Raw genomic sequence first — 25983 nt, 5'->3', positions numbered from 1 at the left:
CAGCTCAACAACCTCCGAAGGCCTGCCAGACATTATTCATATCACTCACTTCTCCTTTTTTGGCCAAACAAGCCATAAGGTTTTAATTGCTGTGTGTGTGCAGCACAGCAGGTTCACACAAGGGGATCATGTGCACACGAGCCACAGAAAACACACCGACTTTTCACATCCTACACTGTAGATATCAGGAAATACAAACAGCTGCATTCATATTTTGACAGATAGTCTTGAATGTCGGCTGTACATGCAGATCCCAGACCGGCTGAGTGGATCTGTCCATCTGAAGTATGACGTTATCACACTAAAAGCATGCGAGTGTTATTCTATGATCACCACTTCAGTTGAGACCGGCTCGGCCAGACTTTAACCAACGAAGAGGGGGTAAAAACTTGGCATCCTCGGTCTGCTAAATATAGCTTATCATTTTTAAAAAATGCCAACGTGTGTTTTTAAAAGAGGAACTGATTTTCACACAGTTGTTGTCATGCTGATCCAAAACTTGATGAACAAAGAGGAAAATGAGGTGGAAATACGGAGTAATCTGATGACCACGCGTCAGAGTATGCCAAAGTGAAAAATAAATGCTGATTTGAATGTTATATATATATTTATGTTATTAATTAGTTATACAATTATAAATACATTCACCCTTGCAGTAACTGTGGAGCTGGTTTGTTGGGGCTGATCACCATCATCAATCACAACCTCCAAATTACACATAACTGGGATAGAAAAAGTATGCCAAAGATAAACTGTTAAAAATTGGCATTGAAAACAAGTAACAGACCGAATAAGGTGACAATACTTTGGTTAAGGTTTAGGCACAATAAACCACTCATGAAAGATGGATTCGATTATAATGAATATTTCATTATGATATGAGGACCTTCATCATTACAACTACAATTATAAAAACAAGACTGAGTGCAGTCACGGTTAAAAGAACGGTTTGTTAGCATTTGATTTATTTTATTTGGTGATTTGACTAAAAACTTAGCATTTTCACAGAATTTTGGAATGTATATATTTAAACAATATTTACTTAAAAGTGCAAAGTGTGCCATAAAAATAAGAACCACAAAACACGAGTAAAACTAGAATTGCCGCCTTGCTGTTTTATGCCTTTGCCAACCAGTTAAGTTGCACTTTAAATTAGGGATGGATCACGGATTTTGAATATTTGAATAGTCGTTTCAATCTCCAAAATCAATAAGTACATACGACTTTCGTTCTTCCTTATTTCCCCTATTTTTACCGGCGCCTAGCTGTGATGCGTTACTCCCGTCAGAAAGTAACGGTAATGCACCTAAAAGCTGCCTGCCAGCCGCATTAAATAACATCAGGAGAAGAAGAACACGCAGCAAATATTCAAAGAAAAATCGAATAGTGCAGAGTGAATTTGGAATAGTAGTTTTGCTTGAAATTCCCGTCCGTAGTTAATGTTACTTGTCCAGACTCAAGGTTGAAGGTCTCTCCATGGATGTCCCACAGGACTCAGATCAGGGCTCATTGGCCACTTTAGCACAGTCTACTGTGTTGTGATTGCTTGTCATTCTGGGTGAATTTAGCTTTGTGTCACATTTGAACAGTTTGAAATATTTGGTGAGTGTGTTTTGAGTTTGTAGGGCTGTATAGAGGTCTGTTCCACTTCTGCTATCAAAACTTCTATCAGAGGACAAAAGCAAAGAAAAGGATGAAACTAGTTGAAATTTCTCCCTTGTATGTGTCACACCTGATGAAATGGTGTAATTATGTAATTTGGTTGACAATTGCTAAGCAAGTCAGCTAATAAGTTCATATTGAGTGTTCATGGGTAATATGTGAGCATAGAAATGTGAGTCAAACCTAAAATAAAAAGCGGTGATATGCGGGCCCGAGCACCTGCCCCATCGGGGAGCCGGCAGATTATGGAGTTTACCATGCTTCATGTAAGTGCCACATTTCAGGAGGTTTCAAGCATCCTTTCACCTTAAACCTTCATGTGTCATGGCTAAACATCAAACTTCGTCACATCGTTATGGTGACGCCCTTTGACAAATACAGTCTTCTCAATATATCATCAGCAACGTCTTCAGGCTATTCTGACCTGACAGTATGAAAAATATAATTTCCTGTTGCCAGTAGGTGGCGCTATGATGATCACTGAATATGACCATGCAGATGTGTTCAGAGTGAGACTTTTATCAAACATGTAAAGTTTGAGGAAGATCGGACAATCTACATTTAAATTACAGCAATTTTAATTTCATGGTGAAACGCTCGCACAGTCCAATAAAATCTGTAGGAGGAGCCTGTTAAAGTACAACACGTACAAATCGCCAAAATGGCCACTAAATAAAAAATGGCGGACATCCTGTTGAGTTTAAGTCGTGGTGCCAAGAGACTTTTTTGTAGATGTGCGTATGATACACGTCCACCAAATTTCATTCATGTCGGTGAAAGCAGCCTCGAGATCTCATTTTAGGGGGCGGTAGCGAGCCATTTTGTGACATCCATGGCCAGAACATATAAAATACTTCCATTTACATGGGAGCTGAATTTTTATGCAAAGTTTCATGAGTTTCTGAGCATCTTAAAGCCAAAAAGGATATTCATTTTTCAGAAGGACAATAATAAGTCCTTGCTTTACAACAGGGCCTTCGCTCCACTCGGTGCTCGGGTCCTAAAAATTAGTGACACTGTCAAAAGTCCAAATGAAGTCTGTTCAGTCTATAACACAGCTGGGAGCTGATGTCAGGTGGCACATTTAATGCTGAGCGTGTGTCGGTGGATGACTCAGCATTTCGATGATCGATATCACCCAACATTAGAGGAGCTTCAGCATCGGATGACGTCACAATGTGTTTGTGTCCAAGTGCCAGAAAGAAAGAGAATAGCAGCCAGAATATGACAGAAAGACACGAAGGCCTATGATGGATGATGGAAGAGGGAGTCGGGGTCCACACACCTGCTCAGGATTATATTTGGAGAGGACTCCTTCACCGTGAAACTCCTCCAGCACATCTTTCAGCTTCTTTGAGGAGTCTGCAGAGAAACACAGAACAGAGTTATTCTTACGTTTACAGCTCTGACTCATGTAGTTTGGACGGCCCGGCACCATGTTGTTGAGCATCTTTTGGAGAAAACTCAATAAATATGGTGCATCACATATGCAAACTAAAAACGTATCTGTAATAGGAAGAGCAACATGTGTTGAGCAGCCTTTGGTACTGTCCCGTTTGGTACTGATGTTTGGCCGTTTTTTAGACTGTCCTGGTTCTGCCTGGTCGCCACGCTTTTTACCATCTCTGTTGTGTTTTTTTTTGCAAATTGTCAGTAAAGACATGAAATGTCCTGTGTTGAGGGTGTTTCTGGGTCCAGTCGGTCAGCGTTGCAGCGTTGCAACGTTCTGCTGCTGATCCCTGCAGGCAGCTTTACAAACACGTTCAAGAAGAAGTCCTCCAACATTTCATTTCAACCAGTCAGTGTGAACAGTTCTGATTACTGCCAAACACGTATTCATAGTTCTTTAACACAACTCACATTAAGACTCATGTTTTGATTTCAAAGTAGGACCAACAAAATAAAATAACAAGTATGTTGATTATAACTGACTGTAATAAAGGAAAAATGTTCACGTGACATCAAACCAGTCAACATCAAAGTCAACTCTGCTGAATAATAATGAAGCTAACGATCGGGTTTACAACTTTTCAACAGGGCTTGCTGAACGTTTAGATTTCACCTCGGTGTGGTTGCTTACAGCGATGCTCGTTGATTTGATTGATTTCACACCTTTAGGGCGCCAAACAACACAACTGGTATCAAACATGTCAACTTTGAGGAGTTTTGAACGATGTACGTTAAAGTTAACGAATGTGGAACATTGAAGGATATTTTCCAGCAGTTCTCCTGCTGGACTGAACCAGAGTTCCAGCATCCAGACGACCAGACTGTTCAGTAGAAACAGATTCAGGATGTCCCAATACTCAGCATGTTAAACCTCGTAGACCTGAAGTACCAGGATGTTCTACTATATCATCCTGTTCTGCAGTCTGCAGGTCAGCTTCACACTCCAGCTGTTCTGACCCACACTCCTTTGCAGCGGAAGATACGTCACATCGAATGAGCCAGAGAAGGAGAAGAAAAATAAGAAGAAGTAGAAGAAGGAGAAGAAGAAATATAAGAAGGAGAAGTAGAAGGAGGAGGAGAAGAAGAAAAATAAGAAGTAGAAGAAGGAGAAGGAGGAGAAGAAGGAGAAGAAGAAGAAAAAGAAGAAGGAGAAAAATAAGAAGAAGGACAAGAAAAAGAAGAAGGAGAAGAAGAAGGAAAAGAAAAATGAGAAGGAGAAAAAGAAGGAGAAGAAGGAGAAGGAGAAGAAGAAGAAGAAGAAGAAGAAAAAGAAGGAGAAGAAGAAAAAGAAGGAGAAGAAGAAGAAGGAGAAGATGGAGAAGAAGGACGAGGAGAAGAACAAGAAGAAAAGAAGGAGAAGGAGAAGAAGGACAAGAAGAACAAGAACAAGAAGAAGAGACATTCAAAGGAAGCGTACTCGTTCCAATTCGCCTCCTTTTTCTTTTTACTTCAAACGTTGCGCTGCGGATCGCAACAGATGTGACAAAGTGGGTCAAAGGTCACATTTCTATGATGCAGTAGTTTGTCCTACATACATGTACATACTACATGTACATACTACATGCAACAGTACGTACTTTGTAAGGTAGCTGCAGTCCGTACTACAAGTAAAACTAAATAGTGTGTGATTCTGAACGCAGAGTGAATCTCCGTTATTAAAGTGGCTGCCCCGTCTCTCCGTGTCTCCGGCGGCACCGCGGCCCGTCTCTCAGCGTCTCGCCACGCTAATGATAGACAGCGAGTCTGTTTGTGACGGAAGACGCTCGGAGACCGCGGCGATCTGAACAGAGCAGATCGGATCGGCAGGAAGTTTGTCGAGAAAACTAAATAAAACTCCGGGAAAGTTTTCAAAATAAAACACCCATGTGTAAACTACTGGTCGTAACAAGCTTCACTTCATCAGCATCTACCGCCGTGCTCTTTAAATCTGGACAAGAAATACGTTCTCCTGCTGCTGCAGACACACGATGTGAAATAGTGCCACAATAAACAGGATTCATGTTTTAATGATTAAAACTCAGCAGCTGTTTTAACTTTGTCTGCAGGCTGCAGCACAAAGTAGGAAATGACAACCATGAACACAACGGATAAAAAAGAAGCCATTTAACAACGTTTACCTGATAGAAGAACAGAAATGAAGGAAATATGACTGAATGAGGAAGGAAGATAAAACACATCTGACACGCCGCCGCTGGAAGATGAAGCTGCTCAGAAACTGCGGCGCACACGTGACCTGACGGACCGTCTGCATTAAATATGGAGGGAACAAGGATGCTTGGATCGATGCTTAAAACCACTTTGTGTTAATATAGAGAACAGAGAGAAAAGGTGTTAATTCAATGAACCATTGGGAATCAGTTACTCCTTCTGATCTTAGTATTTCTATTCGTCCCTCGGACTAGTGAAGCTAACATGTTGCATGCTATTCATGCACCTCTGTAGGACAGTGATGCCTTGCTGAGAGTAACACAGTTCATCCTCCTCACTGACAGACAGACAGCAGCAGTCAGACAGACAGACGCTCCTTTGACTAACAAATACAGCTCAGCGAGGGAAGCGCCGGCCACGGTTGTTCTGAAAAACAACATGAAGGAATCATGTCGGCTGAAGTCCTGCTCTCCTTCTTAATGTCACAGATCGTTATATCCCTGAACCTGTAAAAGGTAGAGGCTATCAAATTCACAACATCACCAATAGACTGCTTTTATAAGCCTGTTGAAATGAACAAGCTGCTTTACGTCCAATCAGCTCGGACCTGATGAGGTGAAAGCTAATCAGCTAAAGCTAAACATCTCCTCCCATTGTGACAGTGAAGACGGTCATTTTGTGGGAGTTTAATGCTTCTATTTAATTCATCGAGCATTCAAGACAGAAGCAGCCGAGTCGTTTCCTGTGGAGTTCATGATGTCATCAGTGTTTTCTACGGACTCTAACCAACAGAGAAAAGAAAGCTACGTGCTGCAGGTTTAAATATGACTCGTCTCTAAATACATTGAGAATATCACAATCATAGTGTCACTATACGAGGCTAAATCATAAGTGCAGAGACTGCTGCTTGTACACGGAGGAGCAGGAAGATAAAACCCTGATGAGTAACTGGTACAAATATCATCTCTTGATCATCATCATGTTTCTGTGAGCAGCGTTCTGGAGCGTCTGTGATGTTTTACACCTGAAACTTGATCAGAGCGAACATCAAAGTTTCAGAAAACTTTCTGGTGAACAGAGAGAAGTCTAATGGAAACCAACCTGGTGAGGAGCTACGATTGTGTTGTCATGTTGGAGAACCCTGTTGCCATGGCGACACAGTTTGGGTCATTAGAAGTGACCGTGTGTCCTCGGATGTCTCAGAAGGTCCAGCAGAGCTCCGTGGTTTCACTCCAACCCTCAAAGAAAACCAGCTGGTTCTCCTGATGCTCTTCTTCCAGAGTTGGACGGAGACGTCCTGAACGTCTCTAAGAACACGTCTCCGGGTGTCTTCGTGGTCTCAGACCTCCTGAAGCATCGTCAGAGTCTCCGTTGATGATTTCCAGAGTTTGATAGTAAACCTGACGTGAAGCCTCTGGTCATGTTCACGGAGAAATCACAGAACCAGAACACTGAACCAACACCAGAACTCACATGATGATGGAGTGACTAAATTTGTACCAGTTCCTCATCAGGACCCAAGTTACTAAGCTTAAACTTTTCTGCTGCTCCCTGCCACATGAGTAGTAATCTGGGAACTTATTGATTTACCCTGGAATTTACATTTAACTTAGAGTAAAGCACAGGCATGTTGACTTGGACTTTTTGGATTTTGGCTTCCTGGCAGCTTTATGTTTTGTTAAATTGACAAAATGAAAAGTTAGATGTCAGAACATCTTAAAAAGTGCTGAACACAACCAGAAGTCTGAAAAATGTAAAGCAGTCGTAAAAGTCTCCTGAATGCTGCATGAAACCTTCAGCATGAATACCACAATATTTAGTTTTACATCGGATACACACACACACACGTCTGAGTCTTAATGAGCTGAAAGACATATGTGTTTTAGATGGAGGGTACTCACACTCGCTGTACTGCTGCAGCTGGCCGAACTCCGCCGGGCTCAGACACACCCAGCTGTCTCCCATCCTGTCTGCAGCCGGCGGGCCGCGCTGCCTGTCGGTCCACGAGCGTCGCTATGGGGACTGACGGTTATCCTCGGGTCGAGTTGTTTGATGAGACAAAGGCGAATAAGTTTTGGGATGTCATCTCTGCCTCTTCACAATGAACACTTCGCACGGAGGAAAGATGATGTTTAACTGAATATTTATATTGTCATCATGAGTCGCAAAATACAAAATGTTGTTGCTTTTCGTCGACTCGTCGATATGGTTCAGCTGCGTGTTGCAGCAGGGAGAATAAAGTCCAGTCAGGCGTACGTCCACAAATCGACCTTAACTGGTCCTCCACTCAGAGACGGCACGAGGTGTCTCAGCAGGTCTGCAAAACAGAAGAGAGGAAGAGGAGGGGAGAGAAAACATAACACATCAATGAGGTCATCAATAGTCTCTGAAGTAAAAAATATATCGTGTATGAACGGCTTCATATTAGCAGTCAAAACACAAACAAACATCTCAAAGTGCTTTTAGAGGAAGAGGAGTATCAGAAAGTCGACTGTTTCTACGTTATCATCTGGTTAAGGCAATTTATAGTTGAGAGTTTTGTCCTTGTGCACTTGCCGTAGTTGATGAGGTCATACTTTGATGCATAAACGTGAGTCAAATCATTCCTTTACTTATATGGAACCCTCATATTCAGATATAATTGATTCCTAGAGTTTTGGTTTCTAGCGCTTTATGTTTTTAATGCTGCTTGAGTGGATGCTGCTGTGTTAGCCGTGGTCTCCACCTGCCTCCATGGTTTCATACTACTTGCTCATGTACCTTACTTGTCTTCATCACTAATGTTAGGACTGTGATATTTTTTGCGTCTGCATATGATGTAGAGCGTCGTTACTGCCGAGCATTTCTTTGCTCACGGTGTTCATGATCACATGGCTGTATACAACTCACAGTTCTATAGTGCAGTTACTTTGTTTTGCCACTAGAGAGCACTTATGACCACAAAATTATCTTTTTGGGCCAGCCTTTGAGTTTAGTTATATCAAAACCACAGACTGTAACTAAAAGTGTTCGTAGCTTCAGGTCTGTAAAATGAGACCAAAGCAGAAGTGTCTTAAGCTGCAATACCAGCGAGTGCCACTAGAGGTCGGCTCCAAAAAGCCTCCGGCTCCATAGACTCCCATTCAACTTCTCTCATCAAATCCAAAGTGAATAAAATGTGTCCATCAGTTATCTCGGTGTTGTTAGCTAAAGTCACTCCTTCTTATTAGTTTTCTGGAGGTCCATCTGAAAATAATCCCTCATTCATTAGAAAAGAAGATTCAAGAAGACCTGTTTTTGAGGGCGTGTCTGTTTGATTGACAGGCCTGTGGTGCAGTCAGGTTACAGCTATCGGTGGGCGGGACGTAGTATCGTCAGGTTTCCAATCAGATCGGTCAGATCCACCGCTGGCTCCGCCCCCAGCTCGTCCAAATATGGTCAGTTCCTGCTCCAAACCGCTCCGAACTAGTAAAGATGGTGACGGAAAGAATCTGAACTGGAGGATTCATAACGTTCACAAACCAACGATGACATCACTGCTGGTTGATGATTGGTTAATCCTCTATAACGAAGATAAAACTTTAATTTCTCAATTTATGAACCTGAATATTCAGATTTCATGTCACCGTTATGTTACTAAGATGAATGTTATAATATTCTTGTCCTGTCTTTGACCTGTAAATGTCCAGCCTTCAACCATTCAAATTCTTTGGATTCACTTCTCCGTGCCTGACTGACCTTAAAGGTGCTGTCAGAGATCGCATCTCTATCACACGGAGGGAGGACGGACGGTAGAGTTTGAGGGAAAAGAGGAAGATGAGAGTGAAATATGAACGAAGAGATTCACGGTGAGGTGATGAAGACGTCAGGACACTGAGGAGGAGACAAGTGAAGGCTACAGAGTGACTTCATGAGACTCAATTTATAGTTTTTAATCAAGTAAACTATACTATTGTGGTAACTCTTTCTTTATATCAAAATGTACTAAATATGTTCAGGTGACAGACTTGGAAACAACAGACTAAAGAGAGTTGAAAGTACAGTAATATATTTACAGCTCCTTTGGGAAGTTCAGATTTATCAGTTATGTCATTCACATGAATTTAACAAATGTAACTCAGTGTATCCTGAACCAACTAAATCAGTACACTGGTTTGTGGTGCTCACACCAAAAGGATTCTACTGGAGGGGCGGCGCTTCTAGCCAGAACCATTTTAAAGAGCCCTTGAAGAACCTTTGCATTTTCAAGGTTTCTTAGAAAGAAAAGACTTCTTAAAGTGAGTTACACATTACTAACTAGAGGGGTGATATGGCTCTAAGATACTATCACCATCACCATATATCTGGATATTTTTTGCGATATCGATATTCTTGACGATATGACAAAATACTGAAAAATATTTGATTCGTAATAATATACAATTTCAACAAAAGTGTTATAGATTTAGATATAGTCAGCAAAAATGTAACATTATGCCTTCAAAGATTCATTAAAAACTAAACAGAAATGACCTGTGAGTTCTTTAGTTTGTAAACAGCAGTATGTTGAAGTGAGATTGGGATCCGGTCGACAGCGCTGAAGTGCAGCGGCACAGGATGACTAACACGATCAACTGCAGAGGAAGTGCACATCATCAACATCTCAAAACCTTTGCTGCTCCAGAGAAGATATTTAGGTGGATTTATACCTCCAGTTTTTCCTTTCACGCGATCAATCAGTGTTTAAAAGTGAAACTGTGTCATAATTCTCCACTTAAAAGGGTTTCCTTCCTGGTTGCCCTAGGCGACAGCTGCATGTTCTAATGGGCTTCATATGTTTAGTGATGTCACTCGTGAAGGGAACACGGGTCTGTATGTATACACAGTGAGTGTGTGACAGAAGCACAGCATGTGCCAATCAAGTGTGCAGTGCCTCCCCTATGACCAGAGGGATTCCTTTTGGTTCATGAGGTTGCCCGGCAACCGTGTAGCTGTGATGTCACAGAGACACACAACAAAGAGCAGCAGCTATGGAGAGACAGATCACTACGGTTACAGTGAAGAGATGAAACTGAGCATGTGTTCTCAGTGTAAACAAACTAAGTGGATTCTTTATTGAACCACAGAAAAGCATTTGAATTTATGAAGCAATAATTTAACATTATGCTTAAATTAATCAGAAATTAGCTTTCTAGCAAAGAGTTGAATGAATGAGTGAAGCGTTGAACTGTTCACAGACGATGGTTTTCACAAGTGTTCCTGAGCCCATGCAGTGATTTCCACTCCAGAATAGTGTGTTTTTAATGCAGTGCTGCCTGAGGGCCCGAAGATCACCACCATCCAATATTGGTTTCCAGCCTTGTCCCTTGTGTTCAGAGATTTCTCCAGATTCTCTGAATCTTTTAATGATATTATGAACCGTAGACGATGAAATCCACTAATTCTTTGTAGTTTTACGTTGAGGAACATTATCCTTAGATTGTTGAACTATTTTCCCAAACAGTCTTTCACAGAGTGGTGAACCTCTCCCCATCTTCACTGCTGAGAGACTCTGCCTCTCTGAAATCATCTTTTTATACCCAATCATGTTACTGATCTGTTGCCATGGGAACCTGATTAGTTTTCAGCGTTAGACAAATTTTCCAGTCTTTTGTTGACCCTGTCATAACTTTTTCGCCCGCATCAAATTCGAAATAAGAATATATTTTTCATGAAAATATAATTTCTCAGTTTCAGCATTTGATATGTTGTCTTTGGTCTATTTTCAATTAAATATGATTTTATGTGATTTGCAAAATATTGCATTCCGTTTTAATTTCAACTTTTTCTTCGTAACACGAAGATAAGAAATATCTTAACTACTCACCCAAATTCCTAGAACTAGAACTATGTTCGCAGGAAGATAAATGTGGATCTTTTTATTACCACTCAATCAAGTCCAACACAACTCCAGTCTGATGTCCAGAAATTCACCACCAGGAAGTGTTCCAAGACATAAAGCGTGTGTGGAGAGCAGGACTGTCAAATTAGGATAGTGATGATGATTACAGTGATACCACTGAAGAGGAGGGAAGGTAAACAGGCACATTAATTATGCTCACAGAGGAAAAGACAGAGAGGAGAACAAAAGCAAAGGGCAGAACTGTAAGTTGTGAAGCAGTTTGCTTCAACATAACAGTGTTTGTGACCGACATCCCGCTGAGGAGGGCTGAGCAGGAAACTGTGGGCTAAGCAGGCCCTCGCTACAGGAAGAGTGTCTAAATAGCTGCAGTGGAGCGTTTTCACGGTCTGCTGCCGGAAACCAGACGGCTGAGCGACCGTATGATAAAAGCATCCACACAGCAGCTTCTCTGTGTCAAACACAAGTCACTTACAGGACTGAGATAATTGTCACGATCCAAGCACTTCTAAATATAGACATCTCGCTATAACTGGGTCGGTAGCTAACTGAACAACTGGAGAAACCTCCGTTAATTATTCGGACCCGAGTGGTGCGAAGGCACCTTCATAATTCAAGGAATTATTATTTTTCTGACAAGAGTTGCCTTTTTGGCAGCTTTAACATACTCAAAAACTTGTGAATCTTGGCACACCTGTCAATCGTGACAAAAATTTACATTTTGTATAGGTTTTGTGAGTGGGCGTGGCCAAATAGCTCGCTAGCACCCTTTAAACTGCAGCACCGGTGCCTACTTTCACCTACATGTATGAAATTCGGTGCACACGTGTATCATACCTACGTCTACAAAAAAGTCTCCGGTACCATGACCTGAACTCAACAGGAATTTGCATTTTTTTGGCAAGTTACACGTGTTGTACTTTGACGAACTCCAACAGAATTTATCGGACTGACTTGAAATTTGGTCTTCAGGCCCTTGGGATGAGAAGTTAAAAGGTCGTGTACTTTTTGAACGGTGGATGAGACGCTTAAAATGGCCGTCACACCATGAAACTACAAGTTGCTGTAATTTTTATGTACATATTCCGATCTTCTTAAAACTTTACATGTTTGATAAAAGTTCCATCCTGAAGACATCTGCATGGTCATATTCAGTCATAGTCATAGCGCCACCTGCTGGCAACATGAAATGAGATGTTGCACACTTTTACATGCTTCTTCCAGCTGGTTGATCACATCGACATCAAATCGGGTAGGAATAGTGTTTACACGTTATTGATGATGAATTGGCACGCCCGAGCGTCGCCATGGGGATGCTCCAAAGTTGGACGTTTCGTTATGCCAATTGAAGTTGTTTGTTTAAGGTCAAAGGATGCTCGCAACCTCATCAAACCTGGCACATGCATCAGGCGTGGTGAACACCACAGCTGCGTACAAACCCGACCCGCTGGCTCCCTGACGGACGCAGCGACAAAGCCCGCATATCACTGCTCGCAGTTTTATTTATTATTATTCAGTGAAGCTCAAATTTCTTGGCAGAGCTTTTGGTGCCCCATATTTATTTTTTCACATTCTCATTAAAACTGTTGGATCATTCCTCAAATGTTCATCGACACCAGAGCTCAGTGGCACGTTACACAGGCTGCAATGAGACCTGGGACACTAATCTTAAATGTAAATGTTTATAATAGGGGCACATACTTCACCCAATTAACACCTCGTTGCCAAAGTCAGGAAATTTAACAGCAATGTCATGAATCCTGTATACCCCTTTATCAACAAGTGTGGGTCACAGAAATGGAACATACTCTCCAGGAACTGTCCAGCCTGGTCGGTGGCTGTAAAGCACCTGCAGCAGCTCCTGTCTGCTCGGGATTAGATTTGCATTCTCCTGTGTAGGTGTGTTTGTGTGTGTCTGAAATCCACATCAGCAGTGCTGCCTGCACATTCAGAGCTTTCTTTAAAACGAGCCAATCAAACAGCTGAAGTGCGTGTGGGCTGAGGTTTTAATTCTTTCACCTTGGAGACCGAAGCGGGGCACTTCTTCAGTGTTAGTCATTCAGGCACTTGAATCACTGGAATAATATGGCAGGTTCCCTCTGCTTTGTTCAGTGCCTGTAACGGCTCATTAGGCTCTTTGTAGTGTTCAAAGATGCTGAAGAATATGTTTATAGTACTTGAACTATAAAGAGAGGTTGTTAAGAGGAACCACCCGATTGATAAAATGCCAAAGACACTAACACATTTTGAACAAGCGGTTAAGTAAACATTTTCAAACTGCTAAGTTATTAGCATTTAAAGCTGCAGTGCTGACCTTCGCCCTTCCCTTGACAGTGACAGTACTTTCAAAAGCACTGTCAACTAGGGCAGCACAATTCATTAAATCACAATCTCACTTCACGCCTCTATGCGATCTCATTTATTAAATGACAAGAGTTTTGCCACATTTTTATTCAGGACATCAGCCACGTCAAACCATGGCGCCTTGTCTCTTCCTCCATCAATAACAAGGTAGCGTTACATCATGTGAAGCAGAGCAGCAGAGTCAACGATGAAATGACAACACTCAGAGGAATACTGGTTCAAAGGGTAAAGAAGAGACGACCAGAGACTACAGCTGGTTGTTTTTATGTTCAGTGATTCATGAACCGTAAAACAGAGTTCCCTTTCTGTTGTCCACAGTTTATATATGCAGATATCCTGACGGGTATCATGTTGAGTTCTGCCCGCCCGCTGAGAATTACATGCACCACGCAGGTCCGCTCGAGTCCGTCTGCACCGAGTGCCGCTCACAGCTTCACTTTTCTTCGCTGTGAATACAGTCTGGTAGATCTGAGAGACGGACCAATCAGTGACCGGTATCGGTGGTTAACCATGTTTGTCCCGCCCCTCCTCCACTATGATTGGATGGCTGGTGACAGTGACTGAGTGCTACAGGTCCGATTGTCGAAAAATAAGCCCTAGAGAATCATTTCAGTTCACTGAATGTACAGGCTGTTCTCTGCAGTCTGTGTTTGGCACAGAAGGAGACGGTGGTCTGAGAGGAGGTTACGTTACAGACGGTCAGAGACATCGAGAGCTGTGGTGTCGTGGTGATTTGGTGCTGTGTCCCAAACTTACTGCATACAGTCATTCAGTAATCATAATCTCGTATTAATTATTGTAATTATGACAACAAGGATTTCCTGAAAAAGCTTCTTTTTTTTTTAACCAAAATTAGGGGAATTCCCTCATGTTATTGATGTGCTCATTTTAAGTGAAGATATTTCCCCAAATCTTATAAAACCTCACATAACACAGAACTGTTGTCCATGAGCTTAAAAAGGATTTGAAATGGTTTTGCAGGACGCAGACACATCATGTGCTCCTGCTGATACAGGCAACAGACCAGAAACCTTTCTGTGTGCTCATTTTTTTTGGGAATCAAACGCAGCTCTTTGGGAATTCTCTCTGCGTCTAATTCAGATGTGATGTCACCAAGTGCCTCCCGGAAAAACACCATCTTGCGATCGCATTAATGAAAACAAATTCAAGCAAACTCTGCAATATTTACAGGAGGCTGCAATTCTTTTTTAATTCCCACGATTTTATTCGCAAAAAAAGTCGTCAGCAGAATCTGTGTGGAAAGTAATAACTGCATAAAATACGTCTTTTCAGACAAAACTCACTTTATTACCAATAAAACTGTCAATTACATCGACATATTTGAGAAAATCCACTACAGAATCAAACATTTTTGATCAAAACAATCAAAAAACTGGAGGTACTGTTTACCTGGCTTCTGGTTGATGCAGGACATCCTGTAGAGATTTGGGAGTTTTTGTACCTGGGTCTGATTTACTGAAGGTCTGTGTGTGTAAAATGACCTGCAAACTTCACACCACCTGCAAAAAGATGTCCAGCTGATCTACTAATGACGTGCAGTGAGGATTGCATCTTTCAAATGTGCAGTTTAACACACGTTGTCCATTCTGCATGTTTTCCGGCATCATATGTAATATTGGACGTTTCTGCTTGAAGGTGTAAAAAAGGTGCTTGAAGGAGACACAGGAAACCAGAGAATACGTAGAGAACGAGGTTTTACACCCGTTAAACATTTCTGATGTCAGAGGAAGAAATTAATCAGAAATATCGTTTGTCCAGCGATGATATTTCTGAGTTATTGAATGAACTGAAAGATGATTGACAGCCAACAACAAGGAGGAGCCAAGAAATACCAGCAAAGTCAGAACTTCTTCCGACTCAGCATTTTGCTGCCTCTGGGTGGTTCCAGCGTATCTCTGCTTGGATCTCCCTCCAGTCCTGTTATTCAGGTGAGCTGTCACATCCTGAATGAGTCCTGCAGAATTCACAGGTAGCTTCATCAGGTTCACGAGACCTCCAGGAACTGAATGAAACATCAGCTGCTCATTACAGAAAGATCCGGACCTGCTGATCGCTTTGTTAGAAGATCTCATCTACCGTCCTGTTTTATTGTTGACGTTTTATTATGAAGACTTTTTTCTCCTTTTTGTTTTTCCCACAGTATTGACTTTTTTGCTGATAATCTCCTATAAAGGGTTTTGTTCTTGTTATATTTATATTTCTTAATTTCAATGGGATCAGATTTCCTTTTGCGGTCGCTCTGTTTTCCATTGCTGGAATCACTTTAACACACAAACCCTCACTTAAATACAGAGATTTGCACCTGATATCAATGATGCAATTACTTTGTAAATCACCCACAAAACGGGTGCAAAATAAATGTGCAAAATTTTGGAAAAAGCACACAATTTAGTACCTTTATTTGAGATCTTAGTAAATCAGGACTTTAATGTCTTATTTATTTCTGTTTGGTATTTAATTTAATTTAATATACATCCTCCCCTGACACACACAGAGGGAATCACAAACATAGCACATGAGAAATGCCCTCTCTAAATTAATTTCGTCCCAAAGCGAACCACTTCTCCAGCAGTGGAAAACATTTCTGAGTTTCTTTCCGTACGAGGTATTTAATGTGCTGCATCAAAGGTAATCAGACAAAGTTCAAGACAAATTTAGTGACTGATTCTCGAACTGCATGTGGGCATGGATGACCTTAGGGGCTGCAGACTGAGCTCCATCTTTACCCATAAAAGGACTGCTCCTGATCGCTGACACACACACACACACACACACACACACACACACACACACACACTGTTCCTGCTTGTTGTCCCAGACTATCTTCATCTCTCAACCCTTGTTGTTCCAACTGCCTGTTTTCACTTCCTCTTTAAAGAATGGAAGATGGATCTTCTCTGCGTTAGTTAATCTCAGTGTTCACAGCTCACAGCAACCAACATCTGCTAAACTTCTACCAGTTTTGGGCCAACAGCAGGTGTCCATTGTCAACGTAAGGAAAAGACATGGATGTGTGCTGTGCGGTGATCTACTGTGGTTAACGACCACAGTGCAGAATGACACTGGAGGGGAACACTATGATGGTGATGAGCTCTGCTGTTCTCCAGCCTACTGGGGATGTAGCCTCACAAATACCAGGAGTATTTATGGAAGGTCTGGGTGTCATGGCAACTGGGGGGGGATTGTGTGTAAAACGCAGAGTCAGATGGAAAGGCCAAGCTATAAACAACTGACTGTACTGTACTTAAAGGGGAGCGGCTCTTCCTCTGCCTGTGATGGATCGGTGTCATCTATATGAAGCGGCATTATGAATGAAATACTTCTTTCCCCAGAGCCAAGCTTTATCTACACCCTTCATAGGCAAAACGTCCATCATTTTGTTAGTAACTACTATATCTCTTCCAGATACGTTTTAAAACACAAAAATTTAAATCAAATTATTATTCTTGGATGAAAAACGTGTAAAATGTGAATATCGTTTGTCCTGAAGACTAAATGCAGGACACAAGATGCTCGGCTGAAAAGTCAGTTCTCAATGTATTGATTCTGCTGGTTTCAAGTTTTCACATCTCACTTGTGTAAGATGCATATTGAGCCAAAAACTAACTGTAATGTCACAAATCTTTACTTTCAGGTGAAAAATACTTGTCAGTAATGTATGACAGTATCACATGAACAGCATGTTCTGTATTTGGATTTGATCAAATATTATAGCAAAGGTCAATTCCTGGTTTTGATTCAGATCAAAGATAAAAACCAAACCACATGCTCTGAGCTGTACTGAGGACAGCATTAATGGGTATATAAGGACCTTTGTATACTTTACGGTAGTTAACTTGTCAAACAGCGTCTGAAACAGACAATCACACTCACTGAATGGAAGTTTGACATGATATCAAGGCAGGAAGTGAACGTCTCTGTGTTTATAATAGAGTGCAACAATATAAAAGCCTTCAGAGAGAGACTATCAGACACCATGTGGACACTCAGAACACTTTTACCTTTAGACTAACATGACATTTGTATGGAGCCCTGGAAAGAAAAAAAAAAATGAAATCGCGCCCACGAGATAATAAATCGTGTGCACCAGATGGCATTTTGTGCGGTTTTCCAGTGGAACGATTCAATTTTGAAGCAGCAATACAAAGTGTGATGATCGAGACAAATAAGGTCAAATGTACAGAGCTCAGGAGAGAAAAATAAATTAAATCGTGGCCACGAGGTAGCATTACATGCACACATTTTAATTAATTTGTTCGCACGAGATATGTTAATATAGAGAGAGACAGCTATAAACTATAAAGTCAATAGCATCCTCAAAGTTAGTGACCATATTTGGACAAGCTGAGGGAGGAGCCAGAGGTGGATCTGACCGATCTGATTGGAAACCTGACGATACTACGTCCCGCCCACCGATAGCTGTAACCTGACTGCACCACAGGCCTGTCAATCAAACAGACACGCCCTCAAAAACAGGTCTTCTTGAATCTTCTTTTCTAATGAATGAGGGATTATTTTCAGATGGACCTCCAGAAAACTAATAAGAAGGAGTGACTTTAGCTAACAACACCGAGATAACTGATGGACACATTTTATTCACTTTGGATTTGATGAGAGAAGTTGAATGGGAGTCTATGGAGCCGGAGGCTTTTTGGAGCCGACCTCTAGTGGCACTCGCAGGTATTGCAGTGGAAGCTACGTCCACTTTTATACACAGTCTGTGATGTGAAGGGAGTTACTGCTGAACTGAATGTTTTGGAAATGTTCCAGCTGGATCCAGAGGTTAAAGCTGATTCTGTTTGACATGGTGAAATGAAATTAGAGAGACAAGTAACACTTTGACATGTAACTGGTTCGTCCACCGTCTCCTGGATCACTGACTACCTGACAGGCAGACCACAGTTTGTCCGTCTGGGCAGTGTGCTGTCTGATACGGTGGTCAGTGGTACTGGAGCTCCTCAGGGAACTGTTCTGTCTCCTTCCTGTTCACCTTCTACACAACTGACTTCCAGAACAACTCAGAGTCAAGACATCTGCAGAAGTTCTCTGATGACTCTGCAGTGGACGGTGTATAAGGGATGGACGGGAGGAGGAGTCAGTGGACGGTGTATAAGGGATGGACGGGAGGAGGAGTCAGTGGTCGGGTGTATAAGGGATGGACGGGAGGAGGAGTCAGTGGACGGTGTATAAGGGATGGACGGGAGGAGGAGTCAGTGGACGGTGTATAAGGGATGGACGGGAGGAGGAGTCAGTGGACGGTGTATAAGGGATGGACGGGAGGAGGAGTCAGTGGTCGGGTGTATAAGGGATGGACGGGAGGAGGAGTCAGTGGACGGTGTATAAGGGATGGACGGGAGGAGGAGTCAGTGGACGGTGTATAAGGGATGGACGGGAGGAGGAGTCAGTGGACGGTGTATAAGGGATGGACGGGAGGAGGAGTCAGTGGTCGGTGTATAAGGGATGAACGGGAGGAGGAGTCAGTGGACGGTGTATAAGGGATGGACGGGAGGAGGAGTCAGTGGACGGTGTATAAGGGATGGACGGGAGGAGGAGTCAGTGGACGGTGTATAAGGGATGGACGGGAGGAGGAGTCAGTGGACGGTGTATAAGGGATGGACGGGAGGAGGAGTCAGTGGTCGGTGTATAAGGGATGGACGGGAGGAGGAGTCAGTGGTCGGTGTATAAGGGATGGACGGGAGGAGGAGTCAGTGGACGGTGTATAAGGGATGGACGGGAGGAGGAGTCAGTGGACGGTGTATAAGGGATGGACGGGAGGAGGAGTCAGTGGTCGGTGTATAAGGGATGGACGGGAGGAGGAGTCAGTGGTCGGTGTATAAGGGATGGACGGGAGGAGGAGTCAGTGGACGGTGTATAAGGGATGGACGGGAGGAGGAGTCAGTGGACGGTGTATAAGGGATGGACGGGAGGAGGAGTCAGTGGTCGGTGTATAGGGGATGGACGGGAGGAGGAGTCAGTGGACGGTGTATAAGGGATGGACGGGAGGAGGAGTCAGTGGACGGTGTATAGGGGATGGACGGGAGGAGGAGTCAGTGGACGGTGTATAGGGGATGGACGGGAGGAGGAGTCAGTGGTCGGTGTATAAGGGATGGACGGGAGGAGGAGTCAGTGGACGGTGTATAGGGGATGGACGGGAGGAGGAGTCAGTGGACGGTGTATAAGGGATGGACGGGAGGAGGAGTCAGTGGACGGTGTATAGGGGATGGACGGGAGGAGGAGTCAGTGGACGGTGTATAGGGGATGGACGGGAGGAGGAGTCAGTGGACGGTGTATAGGGGATGGACGGGAGGAGGAGTCAGTGGACGGTGTATAGGGGATGGACGGGAGGAGGAGTCAGTGGACGGTGTATAGGGGATGGACGGGAGGAGGAGTCAGTGGACGGTGTATAGGGGATGGACGGGAGGAGGAGTCAGTGGTCGGTGTATAGGGGATGGACGGGAGGAGGAGTCAGTGGTCGGTGTATAGGGGATGGACGGGAGGAGGAGTCAGTGGACGGTGTATAAGGGATGGACGGGAGGAGGAGTCAGTGGACGGTGTATAAGGGATGGACGGGAGGAGGAGCCAGTGGACGGTGTATAAGGGATGGACGGGAGGAGGAGTCAGTGGTCGGTGTATAAGGGATGGACGGGAGGAGGAGTCAGTGGTCGGTGTATAAGGGATGGACGGGAGGAGGAGTCAGTGGTCGGTGTATAAGGGATGGACGGGAGGAGGAGTCAGTGGACGGTGTATAAGGGATGGACGGGAGGAGTCAGTGGTCGGTGTATAAGGGATGGACGGGAGGAGGAGTCAGTGGTCGGTGTATAAGGGATGGACGGGAGGAGTCAGTGGTCGGTGTATAAGGGATGGACGGGAGGAGGAGTCAGTGGTCGGTGTATAAGGGATGGACGGGAGGAGGAGTCAGTGGTCGGTGTATAGGGGATGGACGGGAGGAGGAGTCAGTGGTCGGTGTATAAGGGTTGGACGGGAGGAGGAGTCAGTGGACGGTGTATAAGGGATGGACGGGAGGAGGAGTCAGTGGACGGTGTATAAGGGATGGACGGGAGGAGGAGTCAGTGGACGGTGTATAAGGGATGAACGGGAGGAGGAGTCAGTGGACGGTGTATAAGGGATGGACGGGAGGAGGAGTCAGTGGTCGGTGTATAAGGGATGGACGGGAGGAGGAGTCAGTGGTCGGTGTATAAGGGATGAACGGGAGGAGGAGTCAGTGGACGGTGTATAAGGGATGGACGGGAGGAGGAGTCAGTGGTCGGTGTATAAGGGATGGACGGGAGGAGGAGTCAGTGGTCGGTGTATAAGGGATGGACGGGAGGAGGAGTCAGTGGACGGTGTATAAGGGATGGACGGGAGGAGGAGTCAGTGGACGGTGTATAAGGGATGGACGGGAGGAGGAGTCAGTGGACGGTGTATAAGGGATGGACGGGAGGAGGAGTCAGTGGACGGTGTATAAGGGATGGACGGGAGGAGGAGTCAGTGGACGGTGTATAGGGGATGGACGGGAGGAGGAGTCAGTGGTCGGTGTATAAGGGATGGACGGGAGGAGGAGTCAGTGGACGGTGTATAAGGGATGGACGGGAGGAGGAGTCAGTGGTCGGTGTATAAGGGATGGACGGGAGGAGGAGTCAGTGGTCGGTGTATAAGGGATGGACGGGAGGAGGAGTCAGTGGTCGGTGTATAAGGGATGGACGGGAGGAGGAGTCAGTGGTCGGTGTATAGGGGATGGACGGGAGGAGGAGTCAGTGGTCGGTGTATAAGGGATGGACGGGAGGAGGAGTCAGTGGACGGTGTATAAGGGATGGACGGGAGGAGGAGTCAGTGGTCGGTGTATAAGGGATGGACGGGAGGAGGAGTCAGTGGACGGTGTATAAGGGATGGACGGGAGGAGGAGTCAGTGGTCGGTGTATAAGGGATGGACGGGAGGAGGAGTCAGTGGACGGTGTATAAGGGATGGACGGGAGGAGGAGTCAGTGGTCGGTGTATAAGGGATGGACGGGAGGAGTCAGTGGTCGGTGTATAAGGGATGGACGGGAGGAGGAGTCAGTGGACGGTGTATAAGGGATGGACGGGAGGAGGAGTCAGTGGTCGGTGTATAAGGGATGGACTTGAGGAGGAGTCAGTGGTCGGTGTATAAGGGATGGACGGGAGGAGGAGTCAGTGGACGGTGTATAAGGGATGGACGGGAGGAGGAGTCAGTGGACGGTGTATAAGGGATGGACGGGAGGAGGAGTCAGTGGACGGTGTATAAGGGATGGACGGGAGGAGGAGTCAGTGGTCGGTGTATAAAGGATGGGCGGGAGGAGGAGTCAGTGGACGGTGTATAAGGGATGGACGGGAGGAGGAGTCAGTGGTCGGTGTATAAGGGATGGACGGGAGGAGGAGTCAGTGGACGGTGTATAAGGGATGGACGGGAGGAGTCGTCAGTGGACGGTGTATAAGGGATGGACGGGAGGAGGAGTCAGTGGTCGGTGTATAAGGGATGGACGGGAGGAGGAGTCAGTGGACGGTGTATAAGGGATGGACGGGAGGAGGAGTCAGTGGACGGTGTATAAGGGATGGACGGGAGGAGGAGTCAGTGGTCGGTGTATAAGGGATGGACGGGAGGAGGAGTCAGTGGACGGTGTATAAAGGATGGATGGGAGGAGGAGTACAGGGCAGTAGTGGAGGACTTTGGGGAGTGGGCTGGTAGAAATCACCTCCTCCTGAACGTGGCCAAGACCAGAGAGATGGTGGTCGACTTCAGGAGGAAAACGACGGCTCCACAACCGCTGAGAGTTCTGGGAGAGGAGGTGGACATGGTGGAGGAGTACAAGTACCTGGTGTCTCCATGACAACAGACTGAACTGGAAGACCAACATCAACGCTGTCTACAAGAAGGTGATGAGTCGACTCTTTTTCTTGAGGAAACTTCGATCCTTCAATGTGTGCAGAGAGATGTTGAGGATGTTCTACCATCTGTTGTGACCAGTGAACTGTACTTCACTGTGGTCTGCTGGGGGGGGGGGGGGGGGGGGGGGGGGGGGGAGGGAGGGTGAGCATTGGAGCCGGTGACACCAACAGACTTAACAAACTGGTTAAGAAGGCCGGCTCCATCATTGGCTGCAAACTGGACAGTCTGGAAAAGGTGGTGGAGAGGAGGACGCTGAGGAAACTATTATCCATATTGGATAATCCTGACCACCCTCTCCACCTGCTGCAGGGACAGAGGAGGACATTCTCCAAAAGACTCATCCAGCTCCGCTGTCACAAGGACAGATACAGGAGATCATTCCTGATACAGGAGATCATTCCTGATACAGCAGATGGTTCCTGATACAGGAGATGGTTCCTGATACAGGAGATCATTCCAGATACAGGAGATGGTTCCAGATACAGGAGATCATTCCTGATACAGGAGCTCATTCCTATCCACTGCAATCAGACTGTACAATAACTCACCTCTGGTCAAATCAATCACACAACAATAACACCCTTGCACTGCTGTTTTGTCTGTTGGTTTGTTCTAATTCATTGCACTGTTGTTTAGCTTAGTTTAGTTTATTTAATATTATTTTATTTTATTGTATAGAATGTGCATTTTGTTTTAAATTATATTCAATATTTTTGCCCTGTAAATGCTGCTGTAATATAAAAATTTCCCACTGAGGGATTAATAAAGTATCTATCTATCTATCTATCTATCTATCTATCTATCTATCTAATAGATGTTATTCTTGATGTGACTTTTGGCTTTTAAGGTTTAGTGGTTATTTAGACATGAACATCACAAATAACTACAGGCTGGATGACTATGTTGTTTTTTTCAATTTATTTAGTGTGACAATGATCACCATTTTATGACAATTTTATTGTAACAATGCAAAATGGGTCAGTTCCAGTGATTAGGACATCATCACCTTCATAATAAGTTTGAGCCTGCAACTTTAGGATTTTGGTTGAATGTTTTTGCTCTCACAGCAACAGTTTTTGGCCACAGCAGTGAGCTGTTTTCAGAGAAAAAGCTCTAAAAAGACTCTGTGCTCTATGTGCTCAGACATCACAAAGTAAAGCTGGTGAACAAAGAGGGGAATTTAACCATTAAAAGACACAAAAAACAGTTAAAAGAAAGTGATTATTGGACTTTTAATCACCAGGTGGTGACATAAAGCTCATAAACAACTTTTCCATGCTGACTTAAAAACAACAAAGCTGCCTTCAAGAGGCCAAAACATGGGTTTGAACAACATTCAGCCAGTTCAACCTGTTGACACTGTTTCAAAAATGAAATCCAGAAAACGGCTGAAATATATTCAATTACAGATCTTGTGCCGGTACAGAAATCCTCAAGGTGGGAAGGGTTGAAGGCTCAGCAGCCAACCACCTATCTAGGTTTTCTGCCTGGACATCAAATAGTGCACATAATGGTGGAGCTAACAACAATGCTTCCAGTCACCTGTGAGGGGCGCTGTGATGCTGAGAGCTACTGATTGAATAAGTGACAATAATGAGTGCGTTTGGTTTTAAAGATTCATGTGGTGAACACCTCCGTCACTTCATTTCTCTGGTAAATGTTCACGTTTCTTGTGTGGTGGTGTTTGATAATCGGGATCATCTTCTATTCGGGTCACTATGGGAATTAAAGGAATTAATTTGAATTGGAGTGCGCCTGCTCTGGTCCTAATCACATAGATCCTCACTCAGACAGGTGACTGATCACCTCTTAATCCTCCTGATGAATTACTGTCTGATGGGTCCCCAGCAGGAGGCTTCCAGCACCGTCTTCACAGACCTGCACCAAGTGCTACCATCATTTCAACATGCTCACAACATCCTCACGCAGTGTGCACACACATGGCCGTGTACTGTACGCTGCACACCGTGAATGTGGGCAGCATGACAGCACTGCTGAATGATCCTCATCCATTCAGCCTCCCGCTCAGACGCTCTATCGTGTTTCTGCCTCTCTCTTTTTCTCTATTGATCTTCTTCTGACTCGCACAGCTCTGCCCTCTCTCACAGAAGAGGATCAGTCCCTCGTGTTCATCACCAACCAGGTGGATGCTATCGAGGAACAAATAACCCTGCATTCGGTAATGGCTTGATGAAATGTAATTAAGCATGCCCCACTGGAAATCAATCATGAGAAATCAAGTCTCCAGCTAAGCGCCATTCATCCCAAAGAGGCAACCTATACTCAACATAAGGACAGTTTCATCACAGATTTAAATATAATAGCATTAGATGTATTGTTAAAGGCAGTTATCTCAAGATAAAAATAATAATCTGGAGTATAAATAATTATTCTGTTAATTTAATATATCCTGCTGATGTCCAGGATCTACATGATTTTTTTCCCCATGATTTTGCCCTTGAATTTCAATGTCCAGACTAAGGTCACTGAATCGTTGTCTTGGAGTATGTTGTCAGGATATTTTTAAGATGTTTTTTCCTGGAAAAGATTGACCTGACCCAGAGAGGTGTGTCAAAAACCAGCTGATCAAACTACTGTATTGATCCTGTGTGCTGAACTGTTCTGTGGCCAGCTGCTTCCTAAGGCATCTTCTATATATACACACACACACACACACACATATATACATATATATATACACATATACATACATACATATACACATATATATGTATGTATATGTATATAGCCTATGAAGTTGAATTGGCTAAAAAAAACAGAAAAAAAACAAATAGGTATACCTATGCAGTAGCAAAAAGATAAATGTGCCATAAAGCAAAGACAGATCAGACTAAAGTCATGACAACAACCAGCGCGCGCACCGACATGGAAGCACGAGAACAACACAGACATGGGAGAACACAGGAGGAGTAATCACAAGAAAGTCTGTCCTACCTCTGGCCATTGCTGCTCCCACTACCGTCCATGTAACATCCCTGTTTGATGGTTGAATGAAGACCCGGCTGGTCGGACGGACAGACGGACGGACGGTGTCCGTGTGGCAGGACTGAACTCGTCTGGTTCCCGTAGAGCCGACAGCAGCCAAACACTCAGCTCCATGCAGCACGGCGGCGGAGGTAGTGAAGCCTCAGCCAGGACAGCACCAACATCCCTCCCATCCAGCCTGAATTAATGAAGGCTTTTTTCTCCCGCTATCGCCCTCCCTTTCCCCGTTCCTCTCTCTGACTCGCACGCGCATGGCTAACGCGCTCCTTTCAGCTTCCCCGTGTTGGTCGGCTTCCTCTCGTGCTCTCTTTCCTCGTTATGTCTCGCTGATCAACAACTGTGAATGCTTTCTTCTCTTTAAATGTTGACACAATTGCACAAAAGCACCGCATGTCTTTTAATTAGCTAATAACAAGCAGAAAATAAACCAATGAATGAATAGCTGCAAAAAAGATAGAAAAAGAAAAGGATTTGCCCCGTTTTAGGCTAATTTTGTTTAAGTTCCAGTTTAAGTGTCAGCTTTGCTGAGGAAGGTTCCAGACTGAGTGAAATGACCCGGAAGTAAAAAAGTGGC

The 25983-nt window shown here is 44.2% G+C and overlaps 1 protein-coding gene across 5 annotated transcripts in view; it reads right to left on the bottom strand.

The window, feature by feature from the left end:
• Positions 1–25642, bottom strand: part of LOC138215306 (diacylglycerol kinase beta) — a 127013-nt gene extending 101371 nt beyond the window's left edge. For 2 of the 5 annotated variants that reach the window (XM_069177391.1, XM_069177394.1), the window contains exons 1-3: positions 25359–25635; positions 7161–7576; positions 2948–3024 (exon numbers count right to left, since the gene is read on the bottom strand). In XM_069177391.1, coding sequence (XP_069033492.1) covers positions 2948–3024; positions 7161–7224 — 141 coding nt within the window. In that variant the 5' untranslated portion in view covers positions 7225–7576; positions 25359–25635. Of the gene's footprint in view, positions 1–2947; positions 3025–7160; positions 7577–25358 lie in introns of all 5 variants that reach the window. The other 3 variants (XR_011179718.1, XM_069177393.1, XM_069177392.1) reach the window with 3 other exon arrangements.
• Between the last annotated feature and the right edge of the window lie 341 nt (positions 25643–25983).

Source organism: Embiotoca jacksoni, unplaced genomic scaffold (genome assembly GCF_022577435.1).
Source record: "Embiotoca jacksoni isolate LCO1_2020_lvr unplaced genomic scaffold, fEmbJac1.0.p SCAF_72, whole genome shotgun sequence".
In the NCBI taxonomy this organism is placed as follows: domain Eukaryota; kingdom Metazoa; phylum Chordata; class Actinopteri; family Embiotocidae; genus Embiotoca; species Embiotoca jacksoni.
Note: the sequence above shows the minus strand (reverse complement) of the source record. Positions and strands in the feature narration are given on the sequence as shown.